The sequence below is a fragment of the Saimiri boliviensis genome, chromosome 12 (assembly GCF_048565385.1).
Source record: "Saimiri boliviensis isolate mSaiBol1 chromosome 12, mSaiBol1.pri, whole genome shotgun sequence".
Taxonomy (NCBI): Eukaryota; Metazoa; Chordata; class Mammalia; order Primates; family Cebidae; genus Saimiri; species Saimiri boliviensis.
Window position 1 is genome coordinate 86,978,575 of NC_133460.1, and position 24,861 is coordinate 87,003,435.

Below are 24,861 nucleotides of genomic sequence, written 5' to 3' on the forward strand. Positions count from 1 at the left end.
AATCCCTCCCCTTTTATCCCTGACTCAGTAGTGCCACCTAGTGGGCCAGTGAAGTTATGCCTGCCAGGCTGAGCTGGAGCTGGTTTTAATAAGTTTGGCATAATCCTTGGTAAACAAGGTTTGGAGGGGAGTCTGCTCTGAGAACCCTCTTGATAATAGCACAGCAAGTAATGACACCTGTGTTATTTGTTTTTGCCTGTGCAGAGTTATTGAGAAAATCCGCAGAGCACACTCTCGTAGACATGGTGCAGCTGCTCTTCACAAGGTAAACCTGCTGCTGTTTGCTTCAGCCCGGCTGCCCAGGCCTCTTGAGTCTGCCTGCTTCCACACAGCCACGTCAGGGACCTGGCCAACCCCATAGCCACATCACAGGCCACTGGGATTATGAAAGGGGGGTAGCTCTCTGGGTCCAGGGTTACTGAGCAAGGGAGAAGCAAGAGAGAGCTGATTTGGCCTCAGGGGGAGGGAGAGGGTTATTTAATCTAGGCGAGCAGACCTCATTCTGCTTCGAAAATTTGTGTCTGTTTCTGTGCAGGTAGCAGCTGGGAAAGGGAACCCAGAGAGGAAGCCAAATCAAGGGAGCCTGATTTCTGTGGGAGAGGGCTAAGGTTAGGGTGACCAGCAGTTGTGATTTGCCTGGGACTGTCCTGATTTCGGCACTAAAAGTTCTGCATCCTGGCAAACCCCGTCAGTCCCAGGCAAACCAAGACGGTTGGTTACCCCCAAGTAAGGCCCTCAGCCTAGGGCCTAGGAGGCCTTTTTATACTACACCTAACTACTTGCTTCCTGCACCTCCTTTCAACAGACTCACTTAAAGAAGAGTCGAGGCAATGGCCTTAAACCGTCCCTTGGGATTTCTTTTTGCTTTCAAATCTGTAGATAATAATCTTTATTATCTATAGACTAGACTGCCTTTAGACCCTGCTGCAAAGAATTTTTGGCTCCTCAGGCTCAGATTTACTGTTTTCAAAACTTCAACCTGCCTGTTAATTCTTCCCTTTTGCCCAGTCTCCTAGGGTTTTGATAGACTTCCCTCTCCCCATCTCTTGGCAGCAGTATTTGCCAATTGAATATAAGCAGGAAGGAATCAGTTTCGGAATAAAAAGAGCCTCTACACTCCAAGGGCACTTACTCACCTCACTGTCACAACTACCTCCTTTTGTCCATGTCACACATCCCCCGATTCCTGTGGCTCTTTGATGAAGCTCTGAAAAGGGTGAAATTAGTCTGCTTCTCTTTTGTAGCTTTTTCTAAGACACAGGGCATGCTCTGGCTCAGAGTACGTTTGGTTTGTGGCTGTCATGAAAGGGGACATTTGTCATTATCCCTGATGACAGTCAATGGATTCTCTATCTTATAGGTTACCTCAGTTTAAAGAAGAACCCAAGAACTATGTGGGGACCAACATGAAGAAGGTATGATTGAGACCTGATCTGCCGTCCCTCATCCAAACCTTAATCTCCCAACTTCAGTGCCTTGGGGTAACGTTGCTTAGCAAAGATATGCTTTTGCCTAGACAGGTCTGCTTGGAATCTAGAAGTAGCTCTGACTCCTTTAGAGAGAAATGTATTCTCTCCCAGATAAGTCCCTTCCCCAGCCTTTCCACTCTGGCCTACCTTTGAACCACCGCATAAGCTGGTGAGTCGGTTCTTCATGGAAACTGCGTGATACCCATCAGTCTTGGCTAAAAATGTATGTTGACAAAGATGAAAGTCCTGCCATCCCCTCAGTACTGCCATCCCCTTATCAGCAAGTAGAAGGCCTAGAGAGGCTATGTCCCAAATCTTACCTCACTGCTAAATTAGACTGGGCTGCTCATGCTTGTGCTAGTCTGTATTGAAGCAATTAGTCAAGCCTGACTCCAGACATTTAAGAACCAAAGGGTTCTTAAACTGCTAGGAGAAGAATGGTGGGCAGGAGAATGGCTTCTTTCTATCTTGAACTGAAGCCCTGGACTTCACAGGCCTCTGATGAGGATTCCACTTGCAGCCCTAAAAGGTTCTACTTATGGAGATGACCCTTAGCTGTGTGGTGCATGCACCTGACCTTTCCCTCTCCCCTGCCATCCATCCCAATTCCTGCCCTGTGCCCTGTTGGTGTGTGTCTGAGTTTATTTCACTTTGTTTAAATCGTGCGTTTGCCTGTCTTTCGCAGATATCTCCATGTCTCCTCAGCAAACTGGAGCTAAGTAGTGGGGAGCAGACCAAAGCCCTGAACCAGTTAGAGAGGGTACTACTCTTTAAGAACCTCAAGGTCTCTCTCCCTCTCTCTCCCTTCCTCTTTTTATTTCTTTAAATGTTTATTTTTTATATGTAACACCTGGGTCCCATTTCCATTGTGTAGCGCACAACTTACCCCTCCCTAGTAACACAGCACGGCTTTGGAAGAGTTGCACGTGATTGTAGCTTTGCAGTGCTGGGAATTCTCCTAGGGCATCTGGTTGCCTAGAGACAGGAGAAGGAAGCCTTGAACATCACAAACTTAGCCTAGAGAGCCTGGGGTCTGCTGTTATCCTGTGAGGAGGCTTAAGATCTACCATTTCTAGGGAAACTGTAAGGGATCTTCAAACAAGAACCTTCCCTCTTCTAGCTTTTCCTTGTCTCAGAGCTGGCACAGAGAGATTAAGCACAGTCCTCAGCACTATCTGGATACCTGGACTGGATTTGGAGGGAAAGGGTAGTCCATCTGGTTGGGATCTTTTTTTTTTCTCTTGGTTACCATTAAAGGGGTCATTCCAAGGATTAGAACTCTAGCTTGATGGAAAGAAGCCAGGTGCCAGGATAACCCAGGACACAGAATACTTTGGGATCTGCAAAGATGCCCTTTGTCCTCTAAAAGTCAAGGTGTAGGGGAGCTTAGGGGAGGGGTCCAAGCTAAAGATTACGCTAATCTGCCTATACCTGCCTTAGGAAGAAAGGGGAAAGAAGGAGGTGTGGGCTGTCTGGGCTATCTATCACAAGAGTGTGCATGCTAAAGGTGTGGTTGTGGATATACAGGTCATTGAAAATAAAAAACTCTCTATGTGTGCACCTAGCTAGATAGTCCATTGGCCCGTGTTCTCTTTGAACGCATTGTGTCATTTCATTTATGTGCTTGCATAGTCTCAAGCTGCAGCTCTCATTAGTGGCTATCCAGCATGTTGCCATGATTATTAACCTGGGACCTGCTCCTTTTTTGTAAAGCTTACACTGTCCTTTGGAATACAGAGTCATACAGATAAGGTGGTGTAGAGTTCCATGAATACCTACTGCCCACCCCACACCTTCGGACTTTAGGAGAGGGAGAACAGCCATACGTTTTAAGGGGCTGAGGCATTTGTGAGAACTGGCAGCCTCTTGGCCCCTGCTCCAGCCAGGAGGCTGAGAACACTCATTGAAATGACCAGGTTGGAGCAAGCTTTGCAGAAGATAGAGAAGGAAATGTGAAAAGCTGATCCTCATATGGGACAGAATCTAAATGACTGACTGGCTTCTCCGTGGAAGTAGGTTTGCCTGGGGTCCTTGAAACGTGGGAGCCTCCTAGAGAGAAAGGCTACCTGATAAAAGTAGATCCAGTTCTTAGTACTTTTGGGAGCTCAGCGATAACTGCCAATAGAGCCAGGAGGTCCCTCATTGATCTCTTGGCTTCTTGCCCTACTGCATGTTTGGCAGACTCTTCTCCCAAACATTTTTTACCATGAACTTAATCCAGTTGAGCTCCAGTGGTTCCTGGAGAGAGGATCACTTTGCTTCCTGCTTAGCCATGGTGCTCAGTACGCCTGAAGATCAATTCTAGGCATATGACTGCAGGCATTTTGGAGATGGAGTATCTGGAAATATAAATTCAATGTGAGGCTGTTGCTATGTTTCTAAGAGCTGGGGGAAGAAAGGGCTCAGCTCTTCAGCCTCTTCTTTATTGGAAGGAGCTATGACTAGGAATGGAAGAATTATGTGGTTTCTAAGCAAAGAATCAAAGGTTACCCAGGTCCCGAGAGCATGGGGGAGCTTGAGGAAGGGAGTCTATCCCTAACTATCAAAAGGAATTGAACAGGCCATGGATAATATGGGTATATTCAGCCTTTAGGAAGAAGCAGAGAGAAAAGTGCTGCAACTCTCTCAATCATTCTAATGGTTCCTGAAAGAGCATTGCCATTACCCAATCCAGGAATGGTCTATCGGTCTAGGAATAGTTTAGAACGACTCTGTAGAGGGACTGAGTTAAAACCCCAACTGAGAAAACATCAGGGCTTAGAAAACAAAATGGTCCTAAACAAAGTAACTTTGACCTTAGAATACAGAGAATAAATAAAAACAGATTTTAGCATAGTCAACAGGTGATGGAGATTGTCCCTTGCCACTGAAAGGAAGCTATAGGAAGAACAGAAATACAGCAAGAGGGAAGTAGAAGAGAGCAAAGAGTCAAGGAATTAGTGGCCTTACCATCTGACAACATAAAACTGCATCTGGAAAGACCAATAGTGAAAGGGACAGGTGGTCTCATTGTTATAACAAAATTGGGAGTAGCAGAGAGCGCAGCAGCAGCATGACATGACCTTCTATCCTGGACTCCACAAAGAAACTGGGAGGCCACTCCTTCCTTAACTCCAAGGAATGAGCTTTTGACTAGTCTGATACAGAAATTCCAGAGAGGGCTGGGCATGGTGGGTCACACCTGTAATCCTAATACTTTCGGAGGCTGAGGTGGGCAGACCATGAGATCAGGAGTTTGAGACCATCCTGGCCAACATGGTGAAACCCCATCTCTACTAAAAATATAAGAATTAGCTGGGCGTGGTGGCATGTGCCTGTAATCCTACTCAGGAGGCTGAGGCAGAAGAATCGCTTGAACCAGGGAGCCAGAGGTTGCAGTGAGCCAAGATTGCACCATTGCACTCCAGCCTGATGACAGAGCAAGACTCTGTCTCAAAAAAAAAAAAAAAAAAAAAAAGAAAGAAATTACAGACAATAAGAGATATGTTAGCTGGGTATAGTGGCTCGCACCTGTAATCCCAATACTTTGGGAGCCCAAGGCAGGCAGGTCACCTAAGGTCAGGAGTTCAAGACCAGCCTGGCCAACATGGTGAAATCCTGTCTCTACTAAAAATACAAAATTTAGCCAGGCATGGTGGTATATACCTGTAATCACAGCTACTTGGGAGGCTGAGGCAGGAGAATCGCTTGAACCCAGGAGGTGGAGGTTGCAGTGAGCCAAGATTGTGCCACTGCACTCCAGCCTGGGTGACAGAGCTAGACTCCATCTCACACACAAAAAAGAGATGTTTATGGTTTAGGCCCAGTCCACACAGCAATAAGAAAGCTAGGACAGGAAAGAATAGGCTCTCATAGTTGGATAAAACTACAAGTAGGAGGCTGCTCTACAAGCTAGTTGAGGAGGAAAGCCGGGAGACCTGTAGATCTGAGTGTCTGGGCAAAGGAGACCCTGCTCTTACCCTTTCTGCAAGAGGGTCATGCATCATCCACAGGACTCAGGATTTCCTGCTTAATGTAACACTTAGGACCCAGGGAAGCAGACTGATAAGTGTGAGGGCTGGCCCTACCAATGAATAGCCCCAAAACAGAATGTCACTTTCCACATGGAGGCTGCCATGCCAACTTGTGAAGTGGTAAATGTAGAAGCCAGGTTAGAAGAGTAGGAATGTGAACTGATGGTCTAAAGTCCTACTTTAGCACAGATATGGGGTAGGCTTGTTTTCTAGAGACCAGTAGGACTAAGTGAAGGGAGATTTATAGGGATAGAGTCTTAGTTTGAATATCAGTGCTAATGGGGTATGATATTTCCAGCTGAAGATGAGAGCAGGAGGCATGAGTGATTCATCCAAGTGGAAGAAACAGAAGAGATCCCCTCGGCCCCCACGCCATATGACCAAAGTTACACCAGGTTCAGAGCTGCCCACTTCCAATGGAACCACCTTATCATCTAACCTCACTGGTGAGTGCCCTGGACTGCTTCCTCTGATTAGACAGAAGAAGAACTCCTTTCTCTCTGAGGGCTTTTGAAATTGAAGACCAACCAACTGAGGGGCTTTGGTTTTTGTGCTGAGAACAAAAAGGGAAACTCCAGGTCAAATCAGACTGTGACCATTCAGCAACTCTGCAGTGTCTTAAGGTTGTTCTCCTTTCAGAGGGACTCTTAACAACTTTAGAGAACAATATCTGAAAAGATAAGCATGTAATCTGGGAAATGGAGCCCCTGGTACCATGGAGGTTGTGTTTTGTTTTGCCCACAGCCTCTCTCTTCTCCTTCAAGCTTCACATACTTTTCTTGGCAGGTGGCATGCCCTTCATTGATGTGCCCACTCCCATCTCCTCTGCAAGTTCAGAAGCTGCCTCAGCAGTGGTCAGTCCTTCTACAGACAGTGGCCTGGAATTCTCCTCCCAAACCACCTCCAAGGAAGACCTTACCGATCTAGAGCAACCTGGCTCTCCAGTGTACAGCACAGCTACAGAGCCTGGAAGCAGTGAGCTAGGTGTTCCCGAGCAGCCTGACCCCCAGGTATGGCTTTGATTTTTAAATGTTCCTCTTCAATATTCTACTGTGGGAATTGGCTTGATCCTTTGGATCCTTTATGCAGGACTTGGGTCAAAAGAAGCTGGGGGTAGCTTCAAAAGAAGCTCTGATCTTTCCTATTTCCCAGAATTGGCTGTGCTGCCTAGAAAACCCACAGCATGACTCACTGTGAGAGGTAGCTCATGAGATTGATCAAGTTATGCATACAGGTAGTACTTGACAAAAGGGATGGAGGTGGCCATTGCTTTTTCTGGAAGGTAATGATTGAAATCCTAAGCCTGTGAGAGCCTCTGTGTCTCTAAGGTTCTAGTCGCTGTAAGTCAGTGAAGCCTCAGAAGATGTTTTTCTGAGTCCTTCATCATACTACTGCTTGAGCCATCTTGCAGTGATTCATAAACCACTGATCTGGCCCTACATCTGTAACCCACTAGAGACAGCTTGGAAGATGGGTACTTCAGGGGAGTAAGTTCCAAGTTGCTCTTGCCTCACTCATCCTTCTTCCCATATCTCCCTGCTACTGGTCATAGCAGGAAGGGACCCATGTGGAAAAGTCCCAGTCAGCATCCGTGGAGTCCATCCCTGAAGTGTTAGAGGAATGCACATCCCCTGCCGACCACTCCGACTCTGCCTCTGTCCATGACATGGATTACGTCAATCCCCGGGGTGTGCGCTTTACACAGTCCTCCCAGAAAGAAGGTGGGTACTCTGGCAGGCTCTGCCTGTTCACCTCCCCAGTTCTACCCACTAAGCTGCCTGAGCCTAGACCATCTTAGACCAAGATACTGGACTACTGCCTGTTGGCCCAAGTTCTAGGCTATTTTCTAGTCAGGAAACGGAGTGAAGCCATAAGACTGTTGGCATGGATGGAGCCCTTCACTAACTTATACTGTAGGGAGGAAGTTTGATGGGCGATAGAAAGCAAGAAGGAAGAATAAAAAGCTTAGGACTTTTGGCTGGGCGCGGTAGCTCACTCCTATAATCCCAGCACTTTGGAAGGTCAAGGTGGGTGGATCACAAGATCAAGAGATTGAGACCATCCAGGCTAACACAGTGAAACTCCATCTGTACTAAAAATACAAAATATTAGCCAGTCGTGTTGGCATGTACCTGTAGTCCCAGCTACTCAGGAGGCTGAGGCAGGAGAATCACTTGAACCCGGGAGGTGGAGGTTGCAGTGAGCTGAGATCACAGCCTAGGTGACAGAGCGAGACTCTGTCTCCAGAAAAAAAGAAAAGCTTAGGACTTTTAACAGAAAGGTAGGATCATCAATTCTGATTTCATCCAGAAGTAGACTAGTCTTAACCTCCCCAGAGGAAAAAAAAAAAAATTTTTTTTTTTTTTTTTGTGGTTGTTGCCCAGGCTGAAGTGCTGCTGCTCACAGCTCACTGCAGCCTCAACTTTCTGGGTTCAAACAATCCTCCCAACTCAGCCTCCCAAGTAGTTTAGACTATAAGCATGCATCACTGCACTTGGCTACTTTTTAAAAATCTTTTGTAAAAGATAAAATAAATAAATCAAAATCTTTTGTAGAGATGGGGTCTCTCTGTGTTGCCCGGGCTGGTCCCAAACTCCTGGCCTCAAACAATCCTCCCACCTCAGCCTCCCAAAGCACTAGGATTACAGGCATAAGCCATCACGCCCAGCCCTTTTCCTCGAAGGGATCATTTACCTAAAATTACCTTGTGTAATGCAGAGCAGGCTAGCCAAAGCCAGCAGATTAGTTGTTTTATAGCAGTCTCACTCTCCTCATGGCCTTCCCCAGGCACAGCTTTGGTCCCCTATGGTCTTCCCTGCATCCGTGAGCTCTTCCGGTTCCTCATCTCCCTCACCAATCCACACGACCGCCATAACTCAGAGGTTATGATTCACATGGGACTGCATTTGCTGACAGTGGCCCTTGAGTCAGCCCCTGTAGCCCAGTGCCAGACCCTCTTGGGCCTCATCAAGGATGAGATGTGCCGCCACTTATTCCAGGTAAGACAAGATTACCAGAGGGGCTCAGAGCCTCTCTCAAGGGCCAGGGGAACACAGTGAGGTTTGGCTGATTATGCAAAGAGTATAGGACCTAGGAGAGCATCTCCCTCCCAGTCGGCCAATAGTTTTAGTAAGAGGGTTCCAGTAATTCCCCAGGGACTCTGGCAGCCAGAGAGAAATATGAGAATGGCTAGATGTAGAGTTTCCTGGGAGTACTGGACCTCCCAATGACACTTTCACCTAATTTGCCTCTCCTGTCTCTCTTGGTTGAGCTATAAGTCAGCTTCAGAAACCTCACGGCCAGGCTGGGTATGGTGGCTCACACCTGTAATCCCAGCTCTTTGGAAGGCCAAGGCAGGTGGATCACTTGAGGTCAGGAGGTCTAGACCAGCCTCACCAACATGGTGAAACCCAGTCTCTACTGAAAATAGAAAAATCAGCTGTGCATGGTGGCATGTGCCTATAATCCCAGCTACTCAGGAGGCTGAGGCAGGAGAATTGCTTGAACCCAGGAGACAGAGGTTGCAGTGAGCTGAGATCATGCCACTGCTCTCCAGTGTGGGTGACAGTGAGACTCCATCTCAAAAAAAAAAAATTAAATAAATAACAAAACTTATCGCCTACCCTACTCTGATCTCCAGCTACTCAGCATAGAGCGACTGAACCTTTATGCAGCTTCACTGCGAGTATGCTTCCTACTGTTTGAGAGCATGCGAGAGCACCTCAAGTTCCAAATGGAGGTGAGTTTCTTGACCTGGGAAGAAAATGGGGAAAAAAAAAATAGGGCGATATATGGCATCTTCAGTGGGGCTAGCTCTGTCATGCTGCAGGGGTAGAATTTAGGGGCTTCCTGTAGGAGAGTGCTTTTGGCCTTCAGCTTTCGGTTCAATCAACTGGCCTCTTTTGTGGAAAAGTTAAAAGGAGACCAGAGGAAACGGGCTGACCCCAAATATGAGAACTGGCAGGTAACCTCACCATGAATAAGGCAAGTAAGTCAAGCCAGCATTGTCATTAAGTTGCAAAAAGGAACTCTAAATAGGACCAGGTCATGTTCACATAGAAGGCACAAAAAGGGCAAGAGGCAACTTGTCTGGGACCAGGTGTGGTAGAGGCAGGCCTTATCCTTCAACATGGAGGCCAAAGAGGAGGATGTATTTAGGGGATGGAATACCTTTGGGTGTCTCTTAATACATGCCTCTTGGCTGGGCTTCTGCATCCTGTTTAATGTTCTTCTAATTTTTTTCTCTTCCTATCTTGAATCCTTTCCCAACCCAAATGGGAATTACTGGGTTATTGCCAGATGTACATCAAAAAGCTTATGGAGATTATCACTGTGGAGAACCCTAAAATGCCTTACGAGATGAAGGAGATGGCACTGGAGGCCATTGTGCAGCTCTGGCGCATCCCCAGCTTTGTTACAGAGCTCTACATCAACTACGATTGTGACTACTACTGTTCCAACCTCTTTGAGGACCTCACCAAGCTGCTGTCCAAGGTGCTGAGCACTATAACTGGCCTCTGGAAAGAAGGCTTTATAAAGGAAATCTCGCTGGTGGTGGTGAGGATGCTACCTACAGAGAGCAGAACACTTGAGAGCTGGGAAACGGAAAGAAGAAAAGCATTTTCTAAGGGCAATGTACAAGTTAAAAGAGATTTTGGAAATTTTAGATAATGATCAGTTAAAGTGTAAAGTGTTCTCCTAACTGCGAATCTAATGGATCTGTTTACTTTCCAGAATGCCTTCCCTGTGTCTGGTCAACTCTATACAACACACCTACTATCTCTTGATGCCCTGTTGACAGTGATTGACAGCACTGAGGCCCACTGCCAGGCCAAAGTCCTCAACAGCCTCTCCCAGCAGGAAAAAAAGGAAACAGCCAGACCAAGCTGTGAGGCAGTAGAAGACACCCGAGAAGCTAGCAATAGTGAGAAGCATTTCTTTCTTTGAGGAACCCACGATACTATGCTTATCCCTTCCCTGCTCTCTGAGTCCTTTCTCATGTCCTTATATCACTTAACCCTGGGAAGCTCCCAATTCTGTTTCTGGAGTTTGGCCATTTGAATCATAGGCCAGTCAGGCAGATTAGCAGAACTCATGAACTGCTCCCTTTTTCCTCCTCCCCACTTTGGTTTTTTTTTTACAGAACTATTATTTCTTAGCCGGGCGCGGTGGCTCAAGCCTGTAATCCCAGCACTTTGGGAGGCCGAGGCGGGTGGATCACGAGGTCGAGAGATCGAGACCATCCTGGTCAACATGGTGAAACCCCGTCTCTACTAAAAATACAAAAAATTAGCTGGGCATGGTGGCTCGTGCCTGTAATCCCAGCTACTTAGGAGGCTGAGGCAGGAGAATTGCCTGAACCCAGGAGGCGGAGGTTGCGGTGAGCCGAGATCGCGCCATTGCACTCCAGCCTGGGTAACAAGAGCGAGACTCAGTCTCAAAAAAAAAAAAAAAAAAGCCGAGATCGCGCCATTGCACTCCAGCCTGGGTAACAAGAGCGAGACTCAGTCTCAAAAAAAAAAAAAAAAAAAAAAAAAAAAAGAACTATTATTTCTTGATGGCAAGAGAAGAGAATAGAGATTAAAGAATATAGCATTTCTGTCTCCGAAAGCTCCAGGCCCCACCGTCTCTCATCCCCAATATCTGCCTCTACTCTAATTAGCCTTCTTTAGCTCCCCCTTGAAATTTGAGGTTGCAGAAAATCAGGGAAAATGACTGGGTAATCTCTTCATTAAATTAGAGTCTCTAATGCTTGGCTGGGACAGGGAATACTTGTTTTGGCTTGGGTTTGTCCTGGTCATGGCTGGCACCCTGTGTGGGAGCATGCAGGTCTTCTGGGCTTGGGATTTAACCTTTCCTGCAGCTCTGCTTGCCTTCATACCCCATAAGTCTTCCTGTATCTTCTTCTTTCTTACCAGCTGAGAGAGCAGCCAGCGACGGGAAAGCTGTAGGCGTAGTCCCAGACATCCCAGGCCTGCATCTGCCAGGTGGAGGGCGGCTGCCACCAGAACATGGGAAACCAGGATGCAGTGATCTGGAGGAAGCTGGTGACTCTGGGGGTGGGTACTGGGTGTTCATGACCCTCAACTCCCTCACCTGGAAGGCCTGGTGGAGAGCAGAGGGAGGGAGCAGACACCTAGGATTGTAACTAAGCAAGCCTTGGTAGATTGCCATGCCTTCAGACTCAGAGAGAGGAAAGCAAACGTATGGACCCTCAGTTGATAGGACTTCCAGGGAAGTGGAAGACTGGTGAGAACAAGAACATTTCTGCCGGGCGCGGTGGCTCAAGCCTGTAATCCCAGCACTTTGGGAGGCCGAGGCGGGTGGATCACGAGGTCAAGAGATCGAGACCATCCTGGTCAACAAGGTGAAACCCCGTCTCTACTAAAAATACAAAAAACTAGCTGGGCATGGTGGCGCGTGCCTGTAATCCCAGCTACTTAGGAGGCTGAGGCAGGAGAATTGCCTGAGCCCAGGAGGCGGAGGTTGCGGTGAGCCAAGATCACGCCATTGCACTCCAGCCTGGGTAACAAGAACGAAACTCCGTCTCAAAAAAAAAAAAAAAAAAACACATTTCTGAGGCTCCTCCTTGAAACTGGGGAGTATATTGGTGACCTTCCCAAAGTCCTTATCTGGGTAAAAGAGCTCTTACAGGCTTTTCCCTTCTCTTCTTCCTATTCCTAGCTGACAAAAAGTTTGCCCGGAAGCCACCTCGATTTTCCTGTCTCCTGCCAGATCCACGGGAACTAATTGAAATTAAAAACAAAAAGAAGGTACATACGTATATTTCCCAGTGTCCGTCCACCTCTGTCTGGTTATCCAATATAGGGTTTCCATCTTGGAGGATGAAGATGAGGCAGAGTCAAGCACCTCATTGTACAGCTTCCTGAGGCTAGTCTTTGAGCTTGTTGGGACTTCAGCCACCCCCATTTGATGCCCTTCCCTTACTCCTAAGCTATGTAGTTGAGCATACCCTATGTATGCCCTTGGGAAAATGCTATACCAATTGAGAGCCAAGTGTCACTGGTAGCAATGACAGGAGCCTTGGGAGTTGGTGTCCTGTGGGTCATCGAAGGTTACTGGTCATCTCCAGCTCTAGCATGATGATTGGCAATAAAGGGGAATTGACATTTATTCTGGTGCTTTAGTAGGGTTCAAATAACTGTTTGTACTTTGAGTTTCTTAACACAAAGAAAACCTAACCCTTTCTGGTCAGGTGCAGTGGCTCACACCTGTAATCCCAACACTTGGACGCCTATAATCCCAGCACTTTGGGAGGTCAAGGCAGGTGGATCACCTGAGGTCAGGAGTTTGAGACCAGCCTGGCCAAGATGGTGAAACCCCGTCTCTACTAAAAATACAAAAATTAGCTGGGCATGTGGTGCATACCTGTAATCCCAGCTACTAGGTAGACTGAGGCAGGAGAATCACTCGAACCCAGAGGCAGAGGTTGCAATGAGCTGAGATAGTGCCACTGCACTGCAGCCTGGGTGACGGAGTAAGACTCCGTCCCAAGAAAAGAAAAGCTGACCCTTTCTTTCTGTGATTGCCAGCTTAAATAACTTTGGTTCATGTGTGCTCTTGATTGCATGACCGTGACTGGACATACAGAAAGTTGAGTTGCCTCCACAATTAGTCCACTTTGTCCTTCAAACCCAGGGCATTAAGCTAGACAATCAAAGAATCCAAGCCAGGCTAAAAGCAAGAAGCTTGCTGTCAACAAATGTCAGTGATGATATAAAACTGGAGAGAAGAATTATCCAGTCTCTTTCGTCTACTTTTCTCCTAGTCCTAAGTTAGAGGAGAGGAACTATTTTATGTATCTTGAGCACTCAGGAAGGAGTAAAAAGGAGCTCATAAACCAATTCAATTCGACATGAAGATGGGAGAAAGCTAAGGCCACTATGATCTAGCCTTAGTTCTGGAGTCACTAAGAACCGCATCCTAGGAGCTTTTTAGGTGACCAGCTGTGGGTGGGCTCTGGTGGACTCCAGGTTGCTTATCTGATTTAGTGGCAAAGCAGCTTCTATACCTGTAGTTTGTCTCCTGCAGCTGCTAATCACTGGCACAGAGCAGTTCAATCAGAAACCAAAGAAGGGGATTCAGTTTCTGCAAGAGAAAGGCCTCCTCACCATTCCAATGGACAACACAGAGATTGCTCAGTGGCTCCGAGAGAACCCTCGGCTGGACAAGAAAATGATTGGCGAGTTTGTGAGTGACCGCAAAAATATTGACCTGTTGGAGAGCTTTGTGAGGTGAGGAAGCTGTAAGAAATGTGGGATATAGTCAGGTATGGTGCCTTAGAGCACTTTGGGAGGCTGAAGCAGGCAGATCACTCAAGCTCAGGAGTTCAAGACCAGCCTGGGCAACATGGTGAAACCCTGTCTTTACAAAAAATACAAAAATTAGCCGGGCATGGTGGCACAAACCTGTAGTCCCAGCTGTTCGGGAGGCTGAGGTGGGAGAATCATTTGAGTCTGGGAGTTCGAGGCTGCAGTGAGCTGTGATCACGGCACTGCACTCCAGTCTGGGTAATAGAGTGAGACATTGGTTCAGAGAAAAAGAAAGAAAAGTGGGACATGGTTAGTGATCATTTGAAAGGGACAGAACATCCCTACCTCAAAGCAGTCTCTGTAAGTTTATTCTGGAGACCCAGGTTGATGTTCTTCCTCTTCCCATCATTTATATCTGTTGGACCTGAAAGGGACTCCAACGAGATAGTTTGGGGAGCCTCTCTATTCTCTATGGAGTGCATGGCAAAGGGGTAGAGCAGGTTCCAGCGGGTGAGGGTTCTAGGCAAGAGTCTGTGGATGTAAAAAGTGTTAAGGCTAGGGGTTGTGTTAAGGATGAACAGGAGATACTGCCCCTTTGCTAGAGACCTCAGCCTTCTCTCTTCCAGTAAGAGCAGGTTAGGAGGACAGTGACTAAAAGAGCCCGACATGTGCAGCTTACACATTTTTAGCCTCTTCATCTTTTCTTTCCCTATAGCACCTTTAGTTTTCAGGGTCTGAGACTAGATGAAGCTCTCCGCCTCTACCTGGAAGCCTTCCGTTTGCCTGGGGAAGCACCAGTCATCCAGAGGTTGCTGGAGGCGTTCACAGAGCGTTGGATGGTGAGTTTGAGTGTTGGGCTGAGCCCAGGATCCAAGGTCAGTTTGACTGAGGGCTGAAGAATCCAGCTACTGTCTTTTTTTGTTTTTTTGTTTTTTGTTTTTTGTGTTGTTGTTTTTTTTTTTTGAGACAGAGTCTCGCTCTGTCACCCAGGCTGGAGTGCAGTAGCACAATCTTGGCTCCCTGCAACCTCCACCTCCCATGTTCAAATGTTTCTCCTGCCTCAGCCTCCTGAGTAACTGGGATTTCAGGTGCCTGCCACCAAGCCTAGCTAATTTTTGTATTTTTTAGTAGAGACAGGGTTTTGCCATGTTGGTCAGGCTGGTCTCAAACTTCTGACCTCAGGTGATCTACCCGCCTCAGCCTCCCAGAGTGCTGGGATTACAGGCATGAACCATCGTGCCCAAGCTGCTGTCTCTTAAAAAGGCAGAGAGCAACATCAGTGACCTTTCCACAAAGAGATCAGCTTCTCTTAAGGAGTTGACAAGAGGCTGGCTGCTTTCTGGATGGCACCTTCCCTCTGTACTGGCACTGACCAGTGGGTTGGTAGCGAGGGTTTAATTGGCCAGAGAAGGGCATTGACACAGGTGGGATCTTTGCTTTTTCAGAATTGTAATGGCTCCCCATTTGCCAATAGCGATGCCTGCTTTTCCCTGGCCTATGCTGTCATCATGCTTAATACTGACCAGCACAACCATAATGTTCGTAAACAGAATGCACCCATGACCCTGGAGGTAAGCTTGGGTCCCACTCAAGGCAAAGAAGACCCAGAACAGCTTTGGAGGTAGCAGGAAGGACATAGGATTTCCAGTGGGCACAATGGAGGGAGTTCTGTCCAAGGGAATCAGGAAGGGCTGACAAACCTAGAAAAGGGACTGGGGTGGGGAAGTGGGTTTTTTCACTTACTTTTTCCTAAGTCGTATCTACTAAAAACCCAAGAGTTACTTGGGTAGGGCTTCAGTATTGACACAAGGGGAAAAAACTTAAATCCGGCCCATCTCTAGGAGTTTCGCAAAAATCTAAAAGGTGTGAATGGAGGCAAGGACTTTGAGCAAGACATCCTGGAGGACATGTACCATGCCATCAAGTGAGTATACATAGAAAATAGCCTAGTATCTCTGTTAAGAAGAAGCACATTGCTTCCTTTCCCAGTTTTTAGAGTCATGTCAGACTGCAGTGACTCACGTGCCCTGGATTTAGCCTCAGGACTTAGTTGGGCAGCCCCCTCTCTGCCAACTCCTTTCTTCCTTAAAGAAGCCTGAACAATATTGGGACTCTAGTACTCTAAGCCAGGGTCCAAAGTACTGCTCTTAAGTAGGATATCATGGCCCCATTTTCTGAACTTAAGACAGGTATGTTTTCCTGTCTAGCTCACAAGATGCATTCTCTCTCTGGTAGAGAACCCAAGGTGGGCACTGGAGCATGAGGCCCAGGTTACGTGTCAGAAATGGGCCACTTAGTTCTTTACCGTAAATCAGAAAAAGTAGAGTTGTTCATCTTGTCATACCAAGTAAGAATGTGAGATTTTACTACAGAACTAAGGCCTCACTTAGAGGTAGGCTTTTGAGATTATGGGACACTTCCTTTCTTTCTCCCTGCTCCCACTGGAGGATGGGAAGCAGACCAGTGAGCTGCAGTTCTGATGGCTGCCCTCTCACAGTGGAGAGTGCTAGTATGGATGAACTCCTAGTCCTGATTTGGAACCAGTCAGGTTCAAAGCAGTGCAACTGCTCCTTCCTTACCTTCTGACAGGAATGAGGAGATTGTAATGCCTGAGGAGCAGACAGGCTTGGTTCGGGAGAACTATGTTTGGAATGTGCTGCTTCACCGAGGTGCCACCCCTGAGGGCATATTCCTGCGTGTGCCTACTGCCAGCTATGATCTTGACCTCTTCACCATGACCTGGGGTCCCACTATTGCTGCTCTCTCTTATGTCTTTGACAAAAGCCTTGAAGAGACAATCATCCAGAAAGCTATCTCAGGCTTCAGGTAGCCCAGCTTTGGCCTTGGTCTTCACCTCTCCCCACCTCTCTGAGCTAACATGGTTTTCTCCATGCCTCTCTGACTCCTCCTCTTATTTTCCTTAGAATGGGGATACCCTGAGTTTTTGGAGGGAGGCTGAAGCTTGGGTAAGCTCAGTCTTAAACAGAAACAAGATTAACAGGTTTCTTCCTGGGACTGACTGGGGAGGCGCCCCATGAAAGCTCAGGGACTTGGAAGGGCTGCTTGGCCTTCCAGTGACTCTGTTTCTGGGATGGGGGTAACGTTACAGGAAATGCGCCATGATCTCCGCCCACTATGGCCTCAGCGATGTGTTTGACAATCTCATCATCTCTCTATGCAAATTCACAGCTCTCAGCAGTGAGGTAAGCAGGTGCAGGAACCACATACTTGGAGCTCCAAAGGAGGACCTCTCTTTTAGCCATGGATCTACCCTTAGCAGTAGACCTGGTTGCCTTTAGTATCTTCCCTCACTGCCCCCACTTAAATATACCAGAGCTTAGGCCATTTCTGTCTTGCACACCCTGGGATAAAACTAGTGTTACTTCATGTAATGGGGATGGGAAAGGAGATGCAGGAATGGGGAAGGCCTTAACTAGGTTAACCCTTCCCACCAGTATTATGGGGGATTGAAACAGAGCCAACAAAAGGACCCTGAGGGAACCATGATAGGCAGAAACCTAAGAGATTTTCCTTCCTAGACATTAGTTCAGCCTTAAGTCTCTTCTCATCCTCTTTTCTAGTCTGTTGAGAACCTACCCAGTGTATTTGGAAGCAACCCTAAAGCCCATATTGCAGCCAAGACAGTGTTCCATTTGGCCCATCGTCATGGTGACATCCTGCGGGAGGGCTGGAAAAATATCATGGAGGCCATGCTGCAGCTCTTCCGAGCCCAACTACTGCCCAAGGCTATGGTAGAGGTAATTCTTAGTAGGAGACTAGTGAGCGGCAACACCGTATGCTATCTGTATGTAGAAGTAAATGGTTGAGAGTAACACTGGGCCTGATGCCTGCCACAGCTCACCAGGAATGCCTCAAATGTAAGACCACAGATCTTGGGGAGTAGCTGTAAAAGAAAGCCAGTAGATGCTGTTGCAAGTCACCAATTGGCACAACAGTGTAGGGGCAGAGTATCTCAGGAGGAAATCAAGAGAACTTTGGTGGGTGGAGGCAGGGGCACAAAGGCAAAGGACATAAGGAAAGAAATCATTTTGACTTACTTTTCTAGGTAGAAGATTTTGTGGATCCCAATGGCAAGATCTCTCTACAGCGGGAAGAGACACCATCAAATCGGTAAGAGCAGACCAGAGGCTGAGGGGCTTGGGGAGGGAGAGTAGAACTTTTGGGCTCACCAGGTCATGTGCCCTTTTTCTACAGAGGAGAGTCAACAGTGCTGAGCTTTGTGAGCTGGCTAACACTGAGTGGTCCTGAGCAGTCTGGCGTGCGGGGCCCATCCACTGAAAACCAAGAGGCGAAGAGAGTGGCCTTAGAGTGTATAAAGGTAACTGCCCATCCACCCCTGGTGAGAAAGCCTAGACACCTTCCTATTAGACAATGCTACCCAGTGAACTGAAGAATAAAGTCATCCAGGGTTTGTAACCAGGGCTGACTCTGCCCTCTCTCCCTGGCTCTTGGGGATGTTCTGTTCCCTTCAGTCCTTGTCAAAGACCCCCCTCTCTCTTTTGCTCTCTCTAGCAATGTGACCCAGAAAAAATGATCACAGAAAGCAAGTTCCTCCAGCTGGAGTCATTACAGGAGCTCATGAAGGTACAGGATGAAGAAAGAAAAAAAAGATGGAAGAACTAGCTGAGTCTGGGAGGGGAGACAGGGACAGTGGTTGGCTTCTTTTCCATGCCTGCTTTCCTGCTGCTGTTCCTCTTCAGGCTCTGGTCTCAGTGACGCCAGATGAAGAGACATATGATGAGGAAGATGCTGCTTTCTGCCTAGAGATGCTGCTAAGGATTGTGTTGGAGAACAGGTAAGAGAAGGCAGATGAGGGCTGGGCTTGTGCCAAAGGGATGGAAGCCACCTTGCTGAGTGGGCTCTGGGGAACTGTAGGCAGTAGGGGAGAAACTTACTCATCATACCCGTCTACTTAGGTATAATACCAATGAGTCCTGAAACACCTAGGGGGCCGCTCTGAATGAGACTGTCTTCATTCCTTTATGTCCACACAGGGACCGTGTGGGCTGTGTGTGGCAGACCGTTCGAGACCATCTATACCACCTCTGTGTTCAGGCACAAGATTTCTGCTTCCTTGTGGAGCGGGCAGTGGTGGGGTTGCTACGCCTGGCCATTCGGCTGCTCCGGAGAGAAGAGATCAGTGGTCAGGTAAGCAGAATGTATCTCGGAGAGTGGCCAGGTATATAAGGGATTAAGGCCATGGTGTCAATTATGGATATGGCTTGAGACAGAGAGTGCATTTGGTGCCCCATAGCATGAACCCAGTGACCAACCACAGGGCTGGTCCAATCTAACAGGTGGCATTGGGAGTGAGTGCTCTGCAGCCTCAGCCTTCGGAGTGGCTTGGATTACAGGTGCACACCACCATACCCTGCTAATTTTTTGTATTTTTAGTAGAGACAGGGTTTTACCATGTTGGCCAAGCTGGTCTGGAAGTCCTGACCTCAAATGATCCGCCTACCTCAGCCTCCCACAGTGCTGAGATTATAGGTGTGAGTCACCGCGCCTGGCCCAAGTGAGGCAGAAGAATCACTTGAACCCAAGAGGCGGAAGTTGCAGTGAGCTGAGATCCCTGCACTCCATCTGTCTCAAAAAAGAAAAAAAAGAATCACTCTGGTATTAAGACTTACCATAGGCGGGGGGGGCGTGGTGGCTCACACATGCAATCTCAGCACTTTGGGAGGCCAAGGTGGGCGGATCACCTGAGGTCAGGAGTTCAAGACCCAGCCTGACCAACATGGAGAAACCCCGTCTCTACTAAAAATATAACAATTAGCTGGGCATGGTGGCATATGCCTGTAATCCCAGCTACTTGGGAGGCTGAGGCAGGAGTATTGCTTGAACCTGGGAGGCGGAGGTTGTGGTGAGCCAAGATCGCACCATTGCATGCCAGTCTAGGTGTCAAGAGCAAAACTCCATCTTAAAAAAAAAAAAAAGACATACTGTATAGCTACAGTAGTCAAGATTATGTGATATGGATGGAGGGATAGACACAGATCAATGGAAAAGAATAGAGAGCCCAGAAATAAACTCAACACAAATGTGTTCAGTGGATTTTTTAACCAATATGTAAAAACAATTCAGTGTCGGAGGAATCGCCTTTTCAGTAAGTGGTGGAGTGATTGAAATCCACAGGAGGAAAAACAAATGAACCTTGACATAAACTCATGCCTTACAGAAAAATTAACTCAAATGGATCATAGATCTAAATGTAAAGCTTTAAAAACTTTAGGAACAGGAGAAAATCCTCAGGATCTAGAGCTAAGCAAAGAATTTTTAGCACGTTTGACAGTCCCATGGATCTGTCTCTTGCTTCAACACTGTCCAGATGAACAGATCCAAGGGGACTCTCTTTAAAAAAAATAATAATTTTTAGAATTGACATTAAAAGCACAATCTAGAAAAGGAAAAATTGATAAGTTGGACTACATTAATATTTTTTAGCCGGGTGCGGTGGCTCAAGCCTGTAATCCCAGCACTTTGGGAGGCTGAGGCAGGTGGATCACGAGGTCGAGAGATCGAGACCATCCTGGTCAACATGGTGAAACCCCGTCTCTACTAAAAATACAAAAAACTAGCTGGGCGTGGTGGTGCGTGCCTGTAATCCCAGCTACTCAGGAGGCTGAGGCAGGAGAATTGCCTGAACCCAGGAGGCGGAGGTTGCGGTGAGCCGAGATCGCGCCATTGCACTCCAGCCTGGGTAACAAGCGCGAAACTCCGTCTCAAAAAAAAAAAAAAAAAAAAAAAAGAAAATATTTTTTAAAATTTGTTCTATGAGAGCCTATGTGAAGAGGATGAAAAGACAAACTATAGACAAGGAACAAATATTTGCAAATCACATATTTGAAGAAAGGTTAGTATCTATAATATAAAATTCTCAAAACACAACAGTCCAAATAGAAAAAAAATCCAATTAATAGAAAATGAACAAAACATAGGAACAGACATTTTGCCAAAGAATATGTATAGATGGCAAATAAGCACATGAAATAAAGATCAGAATCATTAACCATCGGAGTACTGCAAACTAAAACCACAATGAGGCCAAGTGCAGTGGCTCACACCTATAATCCCAGCACTTTGGGAGGCCAAGGCAGGCAGATCACCTGTCTCTACCAAAAAATACAAAAATTAGCTGGGTGTGGTGGCGCGTGCTTATAGTTCCACCTACTGGGGAGGCTGAGCTGAGAGTATTACTTGAACCCAGGAGGCAGAGGTTGCAGTGAACTGAGATTGCGCCACTGCACTTCAGCCTGGGTGACAGAGTGATACTCTGTCTCAAAAAAATAAAACCACAATGAGACATCACTACCCCCTTTTCAGAATGGCTAAAATAAAAAGTAGTGACAATACCAAATGCTGAAAGGATGCAGAGAAACTGGATCGTTCATACACTGCTGGGTGGAAATGTAAAATGTACAGCTACTCTGCTGGCAGTTACTTATAAAATGAAAAACATAATTACCATTCAACTCAGCACCTGCACTCTTAGGCATTTATCCCAGAAAAGTGAAAGCTTACTTTCCCATAAACACTTGTACATTAATGTTTATAGAAGCTTTAGTTGTAGTACCCAAAAACTGGAATTGGCCCAGATGACTTTCAATAGGTGAATAAACTGTAGTACATACATACAATGGAATACTCTTCAGCAATCTAAAGCAACCAGGGGACTATGCTGAGTGAAAGAAAAGTCAATCTCAAAAGGTTATACTATATAATTCCACTTAAAATATTTTTGAAATGACAGAATTTTAGAATTTGAAGACAGGCTGGGCACGGTAGCTCACACCTGTAATCCCAGCACTTTGGGAAGCCAAGGCCAGTGAATCACTTGTGGTCAGGAGTTCAAGACCAGCCTGGCCAACATGGTGAAACCTCATCTCTACTAAAAATATAAAAATTAGCCAGGTGTGAGCCGGGCACGGTGGCTCAAGCCTGTAATCCCAGCACTTTGGGAGGCCGAGGCGGGTGGATCATGAGGTCAAGAGATCGAGACCATCCTGGTCAACATGGTGAAACCCCATCTCTACTAAAAAAATACAAAAAATTAGCTGGGTATGGTGGCGCGTGCCTGTAGTCCCAGCTACTCAGGAGGCTGAGGCAGGAGAATTGCCTGAACCCAGGAGGCGGAGGTTGCGGTGAGCCGAGATCGCGCCATTGCACTCCAGCCTGGGTAACAAGAGCAAAACTCCGTATCAAAAAAAAAAAAAAAATTATCCAGGTGTGGTGGCTGCCATCTGTAATCCTAGCTACTTGGGAGGCTGAGGCAGGAGAATCACTTGAACACGGGAAACAGAGGTTGCAGTGAGCCAAGATCCCACCTGTGTTCCAGCCTGCATGATGAGACTCTGTCTCAAAAAAAAAAAAAATTTTGAAGACAGATTGCTAAAGGTTAGGGATGAGGGCAGGAAGAAGAGGTAGGTGTAGTTATAAAAGGGTAACATGAGCTGAGCATGGTGACACATGCCTGTAGTTCCAGCTACTCAGGAGGCCGAGGCAGGAGGATCACTTGTGCCAGGAGTTTGAGGCTGCAATGAGCTATGATCACACCACTCTAGCCTGGGTGACAGAGCAAAACCTGTCTCTAAAAAAAGAAAAAGGTAACATGAGGAATACTGTTGTGTTGGAACTGTTCAGTGTGTTGTTTTGTGGTGGATACACAAATCTACACAGGTAGTAAAATTGTGTAGAAATTAATACATAAATGCAAGTAACACAGGAAATTTGAATAAGATCAGATAGTATCTTGATTATGATATTGCACTATAGTTTTGCATAATGTGACCATTGGGATAAACTGGGCAAAGTGTATAAGGGACCTTTTTGTATTATTTATTTACAACTGCATATGAACCTATAATTTTCTCAATAAAAATTTCTATTTGAGGCTGGGTGTAGTGGCTCATGCCTATACTTTCAGCACTTCAGGAGGCCGAGACAGGAAGATCACTTGAGCCTGGGAGTTCAAGACGAGCCTGGGAGTTCAAGACCAGCCTGGGCAACATAGTGAGACTCTGTCTCTCCAAAAAAGAAAAAATTAGCCAGGTGTGGTCACACGCACCTGTAGTCCCAGCTACTTCAGAGACTGAGGCAGGAGGATCACTTGAGTCCAGGAGTTTCAGGTTGCAGCGAGCTGTGATTGTGCCACTGTGCTCTAGCCTGGGAAACAGAGCAAGACCCCATCTCAAATTAATATAACATATTTCTATTTGAAAAAAAAAAAAAGACCAGAAGCAGTGTCCTAAATTGAGTTCTAGCCAAACTCTCTTCACTGGCCTAAGGAGACTGGTGGGGAAGAAAACTAGACAGGAAGCTGTGTGCCCACTCCCTGCTTCTTACCCCAACCCCACTCCAGGTGCTGCTCTCCCTGCGCATTTTGCTACTGATGAAGCCCAGTGTGCTATCCCGAGTCAGCCACCAGGTTGCATATGGGCTCCATGAACTCCTGAAGACCAATGCAGCCAACATCCACTCAGGCGATGACTGGGCCACCCTCTTCACGCTGCTGGAGTGTATCGGCTCAGGTGTGAAGCCTCCCGCGGCTCTGCAGGCCACAGCCAGGGGAGATGCACCTGATGCTGGTAAGCTCTTTCCCAGAGAGACTCAGGCTGGCAGATAAACAGTTATGCTTCAGGAATTGGGACAGGAAAACAAAACACAGGTTACTGCATTCAGCAGATTAAACACCCCTGGCTTCTGCCATCTGCTTCCAGAGCTTCCAGTGCCCATAAGTTAAATAGCATGAGCGCAAATAAGCAATGCAGAAGGCTATGAAGCCAGGCTTTCTACTCTCCTGAGGACTGTTTTTCCAGAAACAGAAACTACCCCATCCCCACCCTGACTCTGCCCTTCTCCCTGCCTGCTCTAGGGGCCCAATCAGACAGTGAGCTCCCATCCTACCATCAAAATGATGTGAGTCTGGATCGCGGGTACACTTCCGACTCAGAGGTCTACACTGACCATGGCAGGCCTGGCAAGATACACCGATCAGCCACAGATGCTGATGTGGTCAACAGTGGTTGGTTAATGGTGAGTGACAATATGGGCAGCAATTGAGTCTTCCCCCTTTGACCGCTGGGAGGAATTCCTGGTCTTCTGCAAGGAAATCCACATAAGGGCCAAGCCTGGGTCCCCAGCTCCTCTGTGTACTTTACAGGTCGGGAAGGATGACATTGATAACTCCAAGCCAGGGCCCAGCCGTCCAGGCCCTTCACCCCTGATCAATCAATACAGCCTAACAGTGGGACTGGACTTGGGGCCACACGACACTAAGTCTCTGCTTAAGTGTGTGGAATCACTGTCCTTCATCGTGCGTGATGCTGCCCACATCACACCTGACAACTTTGAGCTCTGTGTCAAGACTCTCCGGATCTTTGTGGAGGCCAGTCTGAATGGCGGTGGGTCAGCTGATTAGGGGGCAGCTGGGGAGTAGCCATGCAGTTATGCAGGGGAGAGGAGGAGGGAAGAAAGGCAGGGTATCTATGCCTATAGACTCGGAAATGTGACCCGAGTGTGGCTCTGCTCAGGATGCAAGTCCCAAGAGAAACGTAGCAAGAGTCACAAATATGACAGCAAAGGGAACCGCTTCAAGAAGAAATCCAAAGAGGGCTCAGTGCTTCGCCGGCCTCGAACCTCCAGCCAACATGCCTCTCGGGGCGGGCAGAGTGATGATGATGAAGACGAAGGCGTGCCTGCCAGCTACCATACGGTGTCTTTACAGGTCAGTCAGGACGTAAGTATGGCACCCTTTACTTCCTCTCCTCTCTTGCACCTGATACCGGGAGCCTGGGGGTGGCCAGGGAAAGCTAGGGCTGCAGGGAAGGGCCCATGTGTGCCAGCCCAGGCCCTGGACCACCGCCTTTACAATATTCCCCTTACCCGAAACCACCTGTAAGTCTTTATTTGCTTAAACTTATTTTTAAACTAAGGTTTACTTATTTTTTGAGTAGGTTCAAAATATATAAAAGGGCCGGGTGCAGTGGCTCACACCTGTAATCCCAGCACTTTGGGAGGCTGAGGAGGGTGGATCACGAGGTCAAGAGATCGAGACCATCCTGGTCAACCTGGTGAAACCCTCTCTCT

The 24,861-nt window shown here is 47.3% G+C and overlaps 1 protein-coding gene across 10 annotated transcripts in view; it reads left to right on the plus strand.

The window, feature by feature from the left end:
- GBF1 (golgi brefeldin A resistant guanine nucleotide exchange factor 1) overlaps positions 1 to 24,861 on the plus strand; it is a 138,376-nt gene that overhangs the window by 107,630 nt on the left and 5,885 nt on the right. The window contains exons 7-34 of one of the 10 annotated variants that reach the window (XM_039464953.2): positions 205 to 265; positions 1,361 to 1,415; positions 2,155 to 2,253; positions 5,781 to 5,928; positions 6,269 to 6,492; positions 7,035 to 7,203; positions 8,270 to 8,481; positions 9,123 to 9,221; positions 9,782 to 9,976; positions 10,217 to 10,406; positions 11,401 to 11,541; positions 12,167 to 12,255; positions 13,535 to 13,737; positions 14,471 to 14,594; positions 15,201 to 15,326; positions 15,597 to 15,679; positions 16,345 to 16,581; positions 16,865 to 16,958; positions 17,337 to 17,513; positions 17,822 to 17,886; positions 17,971 to 18,094; positions 18,289 to 18,360; positions 18,477 to 18,571; positions 18,771 to 18,924; positions 23,135 to 23,360; positions 23,648 to 23,808; positions 23,936 to 24,176; positions 24,306 to 24,511. In XM_039464953.2, coding sequence (XP_039320887.1) covers positions 205 to 265; positions 1,361 to 1,415; positions 2,155 to 2,253; positions 5,781 to 5,928; positions 6,269 to 6,492; positions 7,035 to 7,203; positions 8,270 to 8,481; positions 9,123 to 9,221; positions 9,782 to 9,976; positions 10,217 to 10,406; positions 11,401 to 11,541; positions 12,167 to 12,255; positions 13,535 to 13,737; positions 14,471 to 14,594; positions 15,201 to 15,326; positions 15,597 to 15,679; positions 16,345 to 16,581; positions 16,865 to 16,958; positions 17,337 to 17,513; positions 17,822 to 17,886; positions 17,971 to 18,094; positions 18,289 to 18,360; positions 18,477 to 18,571; positions 18,771 to 18,924; positions 23,135 to 23,360; positions 23,648 to 23,808; positions 23,936 to 24,176; positions 24,306 to 24,511 — 4,070 coding nt within the window. The remainder of the gene's footprint in view (positions 1 to 204; positions 266 to 1,360; positions 1,416 to 2,154; positions 2,254 to 5,780; positions 5,929 to 6,268; positions 6,493 to 7,034; positions 7,204 to 8,269; positions 8,482 to 9,122; positions 9,222 to 9,781; positions 9,977 to 10,216; positions 10,407 to 11,400; positions 11,542 to 12,166; positions 12,256 to 13,534; positions 13,738 to 14,470; positions 14,595 to 15,200; positions 15,327 to 15,596; positions 15,680 to 16,344; positions 16,582 to 16,864; positions 16,959 to 17,336; positions 17,514 to 17,821; positions 17,887 to 17,970; positions 18,095 to 18,288; positions 18,361 to 18,476; positions 18,572 to 18,770; positions 18,925 to 23,134; positions 23,361 to 23,647; positions 23,809 to 23,935; positions 24,177 to 24,305; positions 24,512 to 24,861) is intronic. The other 9 variants (XM_039464955.2, XM_039464954.2, XM_039464956.2 and 6 more) reach the window with 9 other exon arrangements.